This window comes from Marmota flaviventris, chromosome 18 (genome assembly GCF_047511675.1).
Source record: "Marmota flaviventris isolate mMarFla1 chromosome 18, mMarFla1.hap1, whole genome shotgun sequence".
Classification (NCBI taxonomy): domain Eukaryota; kingdom Metazoa; phylum Chordata; class Mammalia; order Rodentia; family Sciuridae; genus Marmota; species Marmota flaviventris.
In genome coordinates, this window is record NC_092515.1 from 15,151,992 (window position 1) to 15,164,598 (window position 12,607).

General features: G+C 56.4%; 1 protein-coding gene and 1 non-coding gene across 5 annotated transcripts; one reads left to right on the plus strand and one right to left on the minus strand.

The window, feature by feature from the left end:
- The first annotated feature begins 4,870 nt into the window (after positions 1 to 4,870).
- Positions 4,871 to 12,409, plus strand: Dpf1 (double PHD fingers 1). 4 transcript variants are annotated; one of them, XM_027941401.2, is made up of 11 exons: positions 4,871 to 5,024; positions 5,098 to 5,205; positions 6,658 to 6,785; positions 7,029 to 7,118; positions 7,638 to 7,716; positions 7,969 to 8,100; positions 9,056 to 9,106; positions 9,201 to 9,320; positions 10,442 to 10,554; positions 11,065 to 11,176; positions 11,310 to 12,409. In XM_027941401.2, the coding sequence occupies exons 1-11, from the start codon at positions 5,000 to 5,002 to the stop codon at positions 11,378 to 11,380; spliced, it is 1,029 nt and encodes a 342-aa protein (XP_027797202.1). In that variant the 5' UTR covers positions 4,871 to 4,999; the 3' UTR covers positions 11,381 to 12,409. The 4 variants fall into 4 exon arrangements, with proteins under 4 accessions (XP_027797202.1, XP_027797203.1, XP_071461286.1 ...); XM_027941402.2 differs by having other exon boundaries at positions 11,095 to 11,176; XM_071605185.1 differs by lacking the exon at positions 9,056 to 9,106 and having other exon boundaries at positions 11,095 to 11,176.
- Trnaa-agc (transfer RNA alanine (anticodon AGC)) lies at positions 7,454 to 7,525 on the minus strand. The gene has a single exon. It is a non-coding gene; the product is annotated as a tRNA-Ala (tRNA).
- Positions 12,410 to 12,607: the final 198 nt, after the last annotated feature.

A 12,607-nucleotide genomic window follows, 5' to 3' on the forward strand; every position in this document is an offset into this window, starting at 1 on the left:
ACGGTGCCTCGGGAGGGGTGCTGGGAGCGCCCTCAGTCTCCGGGGATTCCCTCCCTCTCCCAGTGCCTGCGCCTCTCCTCCGAACGTTAGCTCCTCTGCGGCCCAGCGGCTGGGAACTCGTCCGTCTGGGTCCGAGCCCAGCCCCTCCCACCGCTCCTGGCCATCCCATGCTCTCTCCACTCCTCTCTCCGGCTCCTCTCTCCCTTCCTCTTCGGAATCCCGGACTCCCGGGTTCCAGCGCTCCCCCGCCCCCTTTCCCAGGCGGTGACAGCCGGCTCCGAGTGACAGGCTCACGGCCACTCCCGCCCTCTCCCCCGCAGGCGAGCGCGGCACTCCCCTCCCCCTCCTCCCGGGCCTGCTGGAATAGGCGGAGAGCGAGCGCCCGCGGCGTCGCACAAAGGGGCCGGGGCGACCTCCCCCCTCCCCCCCAGCCCCGTGCGCTGGCTGCCTTGACCTTGAGCACACAGTGCTGGGATGGACGTGTGGGTGGGGAACGCCCCCCACTCATTCACTAGGAGGGCTGTGTCTGGTGGCGGGATCAAAGGCCCCAGTCACTTCTGGTTTCTGGAGTGGGTGGATAGGGTTGGGGTGGGAGTTAGGGTAGGGGCCCGGGGGGCGGGGACTTACAGGCACGTGCCTACACTTGAGGTGGCTTTTCTGTGAGCAGAGGGTGGGGAGAGGTGTCTGGGGCTTCGGTCAGTGTGAGCTGGTGGAAGTGGTGATACTTCTGCTTCCCTCACCCTATGTCCCACACCCAGACAGATGACTTTCCTGTGAGGGGCCCCCAAACTGTCGGGGCAGTTGGTGGCTGTCCAGACATCCAGGCCCCTCAGACTGACCAAACCTACACGTTTGCGCTGGAGGAGGCGTGGTGTCAGCTGCAGGGTCCTGGAGGCCAAGAGCAGGAGCCAGCTGGATGCTGGCCTTGGGGGCCCTGGAGAGGGAGAGTGCCGCACTTAGGTCACCTTCCAAGGGTTCCACAGGGGTGAAGGTGACCCATTTGCTCCCAAAGAATGCTGGAGTCAAATTCCCGTGGGAGCTGGAGCCTGGAGTTGCCTGAATTCACTCTTGAACCATTAATTTTCTCCTTCTGAGCCTCAGCATTACCATCTGTGAATTGGGGAGTCTAACAGTTATTATACCTCATGGGGTGGTGGTGAGGCTTAAAGGACATTAATTGATTGATTGAACCCAGGGACACTTTACCACTGAGATTTGTCCCAGCCCCCCCCCTCCTATTTTATTTTATTTTGAGACAGGGTCTCACTAAGTTGCTGAGGCTGGTCTTGAACTTGTGATTCTCCTGCCTCAGCCTCCCTCCCCACCCCCAGTAACTGGGATTACAGGTGCTACTTGCGGAGTAGCAGTGATTACTGATAGTAGTATAAATAGATTAATCAATACTGATTTCTATTATGGGCCAACTCCCACATAGGGGACTGGGACTGGGGCTGGGAGATTGTTTGAGAATTGACTTGTGAGGTCAAGTTCACGGGGAAGTGTATGGGAAAGGGTCTGCGAAGATGACAGGGTAAGGAAAGGGAGGGAGAGTCCTCTACAAGGGGCAGGTGATGGAGTGTCTATACTGGGCTCCACTTGGTGGATTGGAAGCTGTAAGACTGGGGTGGAGCCGGAGTGAGCTGGAGCTTCTGAGGCCTGAGGTGTGGGGAGCAAGCGAAGGGGGATGTGCTGGGGTTCTGGAGGGTGATGGGAGGGGAGAGAGGAAGGCGAAGGTCACCCTCTGAGCCCAACAGTGTATCTGGGGTGGGTCTTATGGTGAATAGGGTAGGGTGGCTACTAGAGGGACCAGAGACCAGAGTGATCAAGGGGATGCATATATCTCTCACTCAATCCTCTTGTCACTTTGGGCTGGAAGTGAATCCAACACCTACCCCCTCATGAGATTGAGGAGGGACAATTCAAAGTCTTACCTGGCTTACCTGGGGGGCGGGGGGAGTTTGTGGAAATCTACAGGTTATGGGGTGTGTGTGTATGTGTGTGTGTGTGTGTGTGTAAAGACTGGATGAGCTTTGTGTGACTTAGTAGGTCAGCTCATTTTCTGGGGATCCTTTAGGTTAGAGTCTGAATGGGTGATAGTGGGAGAGAAAAGAAGGTTAAGTCCCTTGGGAATGGATGTCTGAGTGTGTGAGTCCTTTCCTCAGTCCCATCTTCAAACAGCTGCTAGGACCTAAGGGCATGTAAAGTCCCCTTCCTCACATTCAATTTTAACGCCAGCCTTAGCAACTGAGCCAGGCCCTCAGTAACTTAGTGAGACTTTATCTCAAAATAGAAAATAAAAAAGGCTGGTGATGTAATTCAGTGGTAAAGTGCCCCTGGGTTAAATTCCCAGTACAAAAAAAAAAAAAAAAAAAAAAGAAAAAAGAAATGGAGAGAACTGTCTTGCACAGGGTGGGTGCTCCATGTATTTACTCAACATATATTTATTGAGCATCTACCAAGTGCAGGCATTATTCTTTCTAATAAGGTATCACCATTTTATATCTCAGATTTTTATATCAGATCCTTTCTGTACATCTCAGATCCTCTCTGGGGGAATACATGAATATATTGAGCACTTTTTACCTGCCAGGTACATTGCATTTATTTACTTGTTTATTTATGTGTTTATTTTTTGGTGCTGGGGATTGGGCCAGAGCCCAGAGCTTTCAGATACTCACTGAGCCGCACCCAGGTCCCTTTAAAAACACTTTACCCATGTTTTGTGCAACCGCTCTCTGATTCCCTCTCTCCCTGCCTGAGCTCTTTCTCTTTTCTTCTCACTTGAATAAATCCTACTCTTTTATGCTAAAACATTTTTTATTCATGTTTATCATTTAATCCTCATGACAGTCCGTGAGCACGAGGCCCAGAAATGTTGTCCAAGATCCCAAGCCAGCAAGTAGCAGAGCTGGGATCTGAACCCAGAGGTGTGGCTACAGCTCCTAACCAGGACTGCTGCTGTCGGGCCAGCGGGAGGAGTTAGCAGGGTGGGGTGGTTGACGGTGGCTGGGGTGAGCGAGGACCCTGGGGCAGGGCAGGGTTCTCTAAGTTGTGGGTTAGGTGCCAGCGAGCCAGGCGTCTGTGCGGGCACCTGCGAGATATTAAAGTGGGTGTGCGCGAGTAGCTGTGTGAGCGCCTGTGAAAGGGTGTGAGTGGGAGTGTGCGGGAGGCTGCGAATGTATGTGTAAACTGCGATGTGCGGGTGTGCGCTAGGCCAGGTGTGCAGGTGCGAGCGTGTGCACGTGGGACGAGGATGTGTGTGAGTGAGCGTGTGTGAGTGATGCGAGCTCCGCCCTCCCCCCGGGTTCCGCGGGGCCGGGTAGAGACTACGGCTCCCAGCATGGCTCGGGCGGGCCCGCCCCGCCGCCGTGATTGGCTGTGGTCCGCATGTTCCCGCCCCCCGGGAATGAATGGATGGGCGGCCTCAGCGCCCGCCCGACCGCTGGGAGGACCGACCCGCCGGGGACCTGCTGGGGGCAGGACCCGGGGAGCAAGATGGCCACGGTCATCCCCAGCCCCCTGAGGTGGTGCGGGCCGGCGGGAGGCGCGGGAGGGCGCGCGCGGGTCTGCGCCTGCTTGTGTGTGTCTGTGTGGCGGCTGGGGGTGGGGCCGATGGGGTGTCAAGGGGGCTGTCACCGTGTGCCGGGCTGTGCGGGGGTGCGAGTGTGTGTGACTATGGGTCTGTGGCAAGAATGGTGTCCGACGCGCTGCCTGGAGGGGTGGAGGGCGTGGAGGGACTCTGGGTCCTTTTTGGGAAAGGGGGTCATCGTCCCTGCTCCGCAAACCCTGGGTTTGGGAGAGGGTGAAATGGGCTGGGGATGCCAGGGCCTTGGTAAACTCGAGTGGAGTCCACACTACCTTTGTCTTGGGATGTGGAGTGTATGGAGTATGTATGACTTGTGCTCTTTTTTTTTTTTTTTTTGATTTGTGTGTGGTTATGAATATGGTCTCTTTTATTCTACACTACATGTCTTCGGATATTTGGGTCTTTGAGTGTGTGCATATGAACGCCGGGTTTGTCTTGTGTCTTGTGCCTTTGGATATGTAGGTATGTATGTATTTGTAAGTTTTTGTGTGAATGAGTGAATCTGACTGCTACTGTGTTTTATATGCGTGTATCTGTATGTGTTTGGATATGAATTTTAGATATTGGTTTCTATGTTGTGTATCTTTGTGAATATGTGTGTACCTGTGTGAATCTCTGTGATTTCTTTGTGCCTGGATATCGTATGTGTGATTTGTGTTGTGTCTTTGGATATGTGTGTAAGTGCATATGTGCGTAATTTATTTCTATAGTCCCTGTCTTTTGGCATTTGTGTAACTATATGTGTTCTTTGGATGAGTGTGTGTGATGTGCTTGTGGGTCTTTGTGGTGTGGGTGATTTGTTCAGTGTTGTGTATTTGGATATGTGATGTGTATTTGTGCATAAATATTTGTGTAGTTTTCTACACTGTGTAACTTGGATTATTTGTGTTTTTCAGGAAATATTTGTGTGTGCACGTGTGTGAGATTTGTCTGTTTCTCCTTTGTGAGTATTGGGATATGTCTCTCTTTGTGTGTGAATCTCGTGTGACTTTGTGCGGTTTATGTTGTGAGTTTCTATGTGTTCATGTATGGATGGGTCCCCGTGTGGTTTTGTCTGCTTCTATATTATCCACTCCTTAGCTGGAGGCCCGCAGGAGTCTTAGGTTGGGGGTCCCCTCCCCCACCCGGGGTTCTGGAGGGACGGGAGGGGAGATTTGAGGTTGCAGGGGTTTGTCTACCCCTCCCAGACCAGCGGGAGCTCAAGGCCGGGGGCGGGGTACTGGGCTTCCTTGCTCCTGCCCTTGCTGACAGCTGCCCGCCCGCTCCTCGCCCCGTAGCCTAGGCGAGGACTTCTACCGCGAGGCCATCGAGCACTGCCGCAGCTACAACGCGCGCCTGTGCGCCGAGCGCAGCCTGCGCCTGCCCTTCCTCGACTCGCAGACCGGTGTGGCCCAGAACAACTGCTACATCTGGATGGAGAAGACCCACCGCGGGCCCGGTACCTGCTGGGAGGGAGGGGTGGGGCGGAGCCCAGCTTCCGGGCTGCATTCTTACCGCCCCTGTTGCTCTAGGTTTGGCCCCAGGACAGATCTACACCTATCCCGCCCGCTGTTGGAGGAAGAAACGGAGACTCAACATCCTAGAGGACCCCAGACTCCGGCCCTGCGAGTACAAGATCGGTGGGTGGAACTGCGTCCTGTGCCTGCTGTGGCCCCATCAATGCCCCCAACCCCCTGATGAGTGTGTGAGAGCACTGCTTTTTATCTTCCTAAGTGTCTGAATAGCCGGAGGTGTCTGCTCCGGAGTCTTGGGTTTTACAAGCTTTCTTTGAGTCACTGAACTTCCAACTGTGTCTCCTCTTATACCTGCCTGGTATGCAGGACATAGAGGTGTGTGTTAGGTGTGTCTAAATGTATCAAGTCTCTGACTACATCTCCTTGCCTGGGAGCTGGGGTGCATTTGAGTTTGGCAGTATTTCCTTCTGTGGATGCCTCAGAGCATCCAGCTATTTATCTCCACGTGTGCATGAGAGTGTGTGTGTGTTTAGATATGTCAGTGCCTGGCCATAATTTTCCATCCACAGTGGAGTGTATCGGTGGGTATCTATTTCTAGGTGTTTCCAGGTGTGTCCAACGGTGTATTTCTTCTTGGGCATGTCTGGTGCATTAGCACAGCCAGCTCTAAAGGTTTCTGGGCACATCAGGGCATCGGGCTATCTCTTCCTGTGGGGGTCCGATGCTTCCCCATGTCTGGGGGATCTCTTTCCATTGGTGCCTTCGTCTGTCCTACTACGTGTATTTCCTCACGTGCATGCTGGTCCACAGAGTGTTTGGACTGAGCACTTCTTGAATGGATCCAGGAAATCAAAGACTCCAGTGGATTTTCTTCCTCTGTCCTGGTGTCTCCAAGTGTCTGGATGTCCTCAGGATTACTGCACTGCTCATCTGTCTGTGTCTCTGCCTGTGTCTGACTGCCTTGCTGGGGCTGTCTGTATGTCTATGTGTGTTTGTCCATCTGAGAGAGTCTCCCTGGGCATGTTTGTATGTGTCTAGGTGGACTGTAGGGCCTGGCTGTGTGTTTTCCATGGAGAGTGAAGTATATCTGTGGGTCTAATTATCTCTTTTTGGGTGTCTCTGGATCTATCCGAGGGTCTGGATCTATCTTCCTCATGTGTCCAGATATATCTAGGGTCTGGCTGTGTCTGGGTGTATTTGAGAGTCTGGTTGTGACCCTTCCTTTGGGGGTTGAACTGTTGCAGCTTATCTGTCTGCATCTTCCCTGTGTATGTCTATGTGTATCCTGTTGTAGTTATGGATCTGTTTGAGTGTATCTGAGGGACTGGCTGGGGTCCCTCGTGGATGTAGGTATTTGTGAGGCTCTGGGCACGTCCCATGGTCTGTGTTGTGCCTAAGGGTTTCTGTGTACCCAGGATTCTGACCTAAGTGTATTCAGTAGATGTGAGGGTGTGGCTGTGTGTGGTTGTCCCCCGCCCCCATCCTTCCCCTAGCTATGTGTTGAATATTTGTGTTGGTTGCTGGTTCTGTGTGGGAAAGACCATTGTCCCCCAGCCTGGGCAATCTGAGGACAATCTCTTCACTTAACACCCCTTCTACCTGGCACCCTGTTTCCAGACTGTGAGACACCCCTGAAGAAGGAAGGTGGCCTTCCAGAAGGGCCAGTCCTCGAGGCTCTGCTGTGTGCTGAGACAGGGGAGAAGAAGGTCGAGCTGAAGGAGGAGGAGACCATTATGGACTGTCAGGTGGGACTGCCCTTTGGGGACCCCAGCTGTAATCTCCTCTCACCCCTGTTACCTCCCTGGCATGTCATGTTCCTGCCCTGAAACCTCCCCTAACTCCCTAGGGCCTTTGGGTTCCTTAAATTTCCATCCTCTCAGACCTCCTTGACTTTTGGGAAGACCCCTGACTTGCCCTCTGACCCCCAGTCTGCAGCAGATCAGGGTCCCCATTCCCTTGACGCTAATCGCCCTTCTCCTGGTGCCCAGAAACAGCAGTTGCTGGAGTTCCCACATGATCTCGAGGTGGAAGACTTGGAGGATGACATTCCCAGGAGGAAGAACAGGGCCAAAGGAAAGGTATCACCCCACAGCTTCTTCTTGCCCCGTCCCTACAGCGACAGATCCCATTTATTGAGTGTGCATGGTGGTCAGCCCCTGCCACAAGTCTGACCTCATTCAATCCCTAGAGCAGTCTGAAGGGGTAGGAGATTTTATACCCGTTTCACAGTTGAGGAAACTGAGGTTCATGTAGATTAAACTATTTGAAAAGCAGAGTTCATGTGGTGGGTTAAAATTGTCTTCATATCTGTACTACAGGTGAGGAAACCCAACTTCGGAGGTCCAAGTCTGCATTACTAGCAAGTTCACAAGTTGCTTGGGGGAGATTTATTATTTATTATTATTATTATCTATTATTATGCTGGGGATAGAACCCAGGGCCTCCTGCATGCTAGGCAAGTGCTCTACCACTGAGCTACACCCCAGCCCCATAAAACAGAATTTTGTATTTTGGCAAGTTGATGTTCAAGCACAAATGATGAACATTCTCTAGGGCTCCTCGCTTTCGGGGTCCCTCACTCCTGACCCTTCCCCCAGGCATATGGCATCGGGGGTCTACGGAAACGCCAGGACACCGCTTCCCTGGAGGACCGAGACAAGCCGTATGTCTGTGATAGTGAGTCCTTCTGAAGAGGGGGACAGAGAGAGAGAGAGAGAGAGAGAGAGAGAGAGAGAGAGAGAGAGACAGAGAGAGAGAGAGAGAGAGACAGAGAGAGAGTGAGTGTGGCCCAGAGACCTCTCCCCTGGCTTGGCTGCGGTGCCCTCCTGTCCCAGGGTGGGGATGGGATGGGGCTCCAGGGAGGGGGCCCGGTGGAGGCTGATGGAGGCCGGGTGGAGGCGGAGGCTGACCCGCGCTCCTGCCCTCCAGTCTGTGGGAAGCGGTATAAGAACCGGCCGGGGCTGAGCTACCACTACACCCACACCCACCTGGCCGAGGAGGAGGGGGAGGAGCACGCCGAGCGCCACGCCCTGCCCTTCCACCGGAAAAACAACCACAAACGTGAGCCCCAGGCTGGGTCGTGGGTGGTGAGGCCCCGGGTGGGCAGGGGGCGGGAGGAGCCTGGTGGCGGCCTGGGAGGGGGTGGGGGCCCTCAGACATTTCTGGAAAATCTCCAGCCCGGCGGTTCCCTCCCCCACCGACCATGGGGGATGCTGGCTCTGGCGTTGCCATGGCAACCAACCATCTCTCCCTCGCTCCCGGCCGGGCGTAATATTTCTGGGTCTGATTTATTGTTTCAATTAGAGCTTGGGGAGGGGGTGATAGATGATCCCCTCCCTCCCGGGCCTCCCTTCCTCCTCTCGGCTGGGCTTTGACCGAGGCCAGGGTGGGTGACCTGCAGCCCTTGGCGGCGCCCGGTGCCCACCCCACACTGCGGTGCCCACCCCACCCCGCGGCCCAGCCGGGGAGGGAACTGTGGCCCCCAGCTGTCGCGGGGCAGGGCAGCGTCCTCGCAGGCCCAGTGCTCGCCCGGGCGCTTCTCAGTTTTTCTTCGGGTGTCTTTTTCCACCCCAGGCCTTGGCCAGCGGTACCCAACGGATTTTTAGCTGGGCAGGGCCTGTTCAGGGTGTTGCCGGTGGACGGGTCCTGAGGGGCGCGGGGCTCCTCCTAAGACTGAATTCACTTGCCAGATTTATTATCCAGTAAAGAGGACACGGGGCTGGGTGTAGCAGCAGCGCCCCTGGGTTCCAGCACAGCACCACAAAAGCAAATAGATAAATAAATAAATAAATAAATATGGGCACATCGGTTGCCCAGAGTTGGGGTCCTGATGAGAATTATCTGCCCCCCTCCCCAGGCTTTTTTTTTTTTTAAACTACTGCCCACAGATCAGGGTAGCTCCTCTCTCTCCACTTCCCCTATGCCTGGACTGAGGGCCCACCCCTGGGGCTGAGGCTGGGGGCAGGTGGAGCCTTGCCTATGGTGAGAGCCCCTCTCTCTGTCCCCCCCACCCCAGAGTTTTACAAAGAATTGGCCTGGGTCCCCGAGGCACAAAGGAAACACACAGGTAGGGACGCCTCCCTCCACTCCTACTTCTGCAGCCACCTTTGACTGGGTGCCCCCGCCTGCCCCACCTGAACCCCGGGCCTGCTGTCTTTCAGCCAAGAAGGCGCCTGACGGCACCGTCATCCCCAACGGCTACTGTGACTTCTGCCTGGGGGGCTCCAAGAAGACCGGGTGTCCTGAGGACCTCATCTCCTGTGCAGACTGTGGGCGATCAGGTGACAACCCTCACTAGAGTTTTCTGGCAAGGAGGGGCATCCAGGAGTCCAGACCTGGAGGATGGGGGCAGAGGAGTGAGGTTCCTGGGGACCCAGCCCATCCCTGGGCTGCAGCTAAGCAGAGCAGTGGAGTTGACACAGGTGATGGTGACCACGGGGAACAGTTGGGTCAGTGGAATGATGGGACCTGGTTGTCGTGGCATTGCACACAGTGGCACATGCTTATCTGGCATGTAGAGCAGTGAGAAGGCTCAAGGCATTGTGGGTAGGGGCTGAGACGCGGGAGTGATGGATCGCTACTGCACGGGTCCTGTGGGTAACAGGATGTGCTTGCCATTGGACTGTGGTTGACGAATGTGGGTCCCCATGGTGGACTGTGTAATGGACAGGTTGCTTCACACACTGGGAAATGAATTGTGCTTGTCATGGTATCCTGGAGAGTGAAATATGGTTGCCATGGCAATTTGGTATAATGGAATGTAGTTGTCATGGTGCTGGGGCAGTGGCTGGGGGTGTCAGGCACTGGAGGTAGTGGCTATGAGTGTTGGGCACCATGGCCCTGGCTGTAGGCACCGGGGCACTGGAGTGCAAGTACTGTTGGCGACAGTTTGGTTGCTGGGGCATCATGTTGTAACGGGCTTTGGCTGTGGAACAAGGTATGGGACCTGTTGTGGAAGGTGGTTGCCATGGCGTCGTGGCTGAGAGCGTGGTTGCCATGTCACTGTGGTTAGCCGGCCTGGCTGGCCACTCTGCTGTGGGTAATGGAATGTGGCTTCTCAGCACTGTGGTTAACAGATTGTGGTTGCCACGGTGTTGTGGGTGGTAGAAAGTGGTTGCCACAGCACTGCGGGTAATGGAATGCGGTTGCCATGGTATTCTGGGGAGCAGAGTGTGGTTGCCGTGGTGGCTGGGCAGGAGGCTGTGGGGGCCAAGGTCCTGCTGGTTGAGTGTGGCAGGTCCCCAGCAGGGTGTGCAGGGCTGGGGTCAGGCTGTGGACCACTGAGGCTCTTCTTGGTCTTATGAGCCAGGGGTGGGGTCAGAGCCATTTTCCCTACAGGGGTCAGTAGCCCCCGGGATCACAGTGACTCCCTAACCACACATTCCTGCCCCTCGGCCCCCAGGACACCCCTCGTGTTTACAGTTCACGGTGAACATGACAGCGGCTGTGCGGACCTACCGCTGGCAGTGCATCGAGTGCAAGTCCTGCAGCCTGTGTGGCACCTCGGAGAACGACGTGAGTGCCTGCCGCCTCCAGGGGACCTACCCCAGCCACCCTCCCCACCTGGCCCCTTCACTTTGCCTGTGGAGCCGGAAGCCTTTCCTAGAGAGCTGCTCCTGGGGAACACCAGTAACGCGCATCATTGTCATTGTTAGTGTCCATTAACTGAGCCCGGCACTTTATACTCCTCATCTCTGACACCTCCCAACCACCCGCGAGGTAGGTGCTCTTGTTCCCACTTTACGGAGCAGAAGCCGAGTTCAGAGAGGGATGTGGCCTGCCTGAGGTCACCTGGGATGCGAACCACAACTCCCTCCCAGAGCTGGTATCAGGGCGTCTTAGCGTCTTCCTCAGTCTGCGAGGCCCAGAGACCTCGACCCTGAGCTCAGTCCCCAGGGGTGTCTGCCCGTGGCCCATGATGCAGGCCCCAGAGCCTGCTCTCGGGAAGGGGCCACCTCCCCTAGCCCCTTCCACCTCGCCCCTGCCCCAGCCCCCCACCCCGGTTTCTGGTGCCCGTGCCCCCAGGGTGCCAGCTGGGCGGGTCTCACCCCCCAGGACCAGCTGCTGTTTTGTGATGACTGCGATCGGGGTTACCACATGTACTGCCTGAGCCCCCCCATGGCGGAGCCCCCAGAAGGTGAGAGAAGGGACGACGTGGGGGTGGGTGGGCCGGAAAACTGCACCTGGTGGAGACCCTCTGGGTGGGAAGGGGCAGGCCACCCTCCCGCACTGTGCCTAACTCGGCCCTCCGCCACCCGCCTGCCCCGCAGGGAGCTGGAGTTGTCACCTCTGCCTTCGGCACCTGAAAGAAAAGGCCTCTGCCTACATCACCCTCACCTAGGCCTGGCTCTGGTTCTCCGGACTCCAGGGTGGTGCTTGCCCACCTGCCTCTCGCCCCACCCTGTGCCCCAGTGTGAGGGGAGAGGGTGACGCCCCGGGGCTGGGCCGCCTGTCCCCTGCCAGTGAGATGCTGGCCTGTCCCCTGCCAGTGAGATGCTGGCCCTGTGGGTGGGTGGCGCCCGCCCTTCCCCCCCATCCCTTGGCAAATGAGCACCAGGGGCTTCTGCTCCCCTCAAAGCCATACCCCGCCTCTGGGCGGGCACGAGGGGTAGTGATGCCAGCCAGGGGCATGGACAGAGCCTTTTTCTAAAGAAAAAGACAAAAACTAAAAAAAAGAAAAAAAGGAAAAAGGAAAAAAAAGAAATTAATATATACGAAGAGTCCTGTGAGGCCTGGCTGGGTGAAGGGCACTGCTGAGCGTCCACTGGGCACCCTTCTAGGCCAGCTTCCTGCCTGGCACCCCACCCCCACTTCTGGAGTCGCAGCTGTCCCACCTCCCCACCTACGGTGGGCACCGTTCCCCTTGTGCCCAGGGTGGGTGGGCATGGTGTCCACCCTCGCCCCCTCCTGGTGCCCACCGTGGATACTGCATGATGTGAACCATGGTTTTGAACTCTGTTCCTGCCCCTCCCTGACAGCCCCACCCCGTGCCCACCGGTGCCAGCCGTGCCATGGGCACCGTGGCGCGAGGCGGCCCTACCCAGCGCCTGCTGGGACGAGAAGCACAGACCTGCAAAGGACTCATTTTTTTTCCTCCTCCGGCTCCCCGTCCCCGCCTGGCCAGGCCAGGCTGCCCCCGCTGACCCTGCTGGCCATTTTGGGGGCAGCAAGGTGGCGCAGTTGTTTCTTGTGGTTGTGTGTGTTTGTTGTTCGGGTTTAAAAAAGGGAAATTGAGACTGCAGGTGGGGGTGGGTCTGGGGGTCCCCCCAGTCCAGGAGAACCCTCCCTGTACCCGAGTCTCCTTCATTGCCTGCCTCTGCTGTGAAATACCTTGTTCTGTGTATTAAACTGGGCCTGACCCCTCTGCCCACCACTGCCTCCTTCTCCAGCTTGGTTTGGGGCGTCACCAAGAAGGGGAGCTGGGGCCTCCTTGGGGGAGAAGCAACTGCAGGGCCTCTACCTCCACCACCACCTCCTCCCCTGCACCCCGCCTCCCTCTGGCTTTGTCCCAGCTCCTCCCAGCCTTGCCAGAAAGGAGAAGAGGGGGATGGGGCGGAGGGGGCTCCCG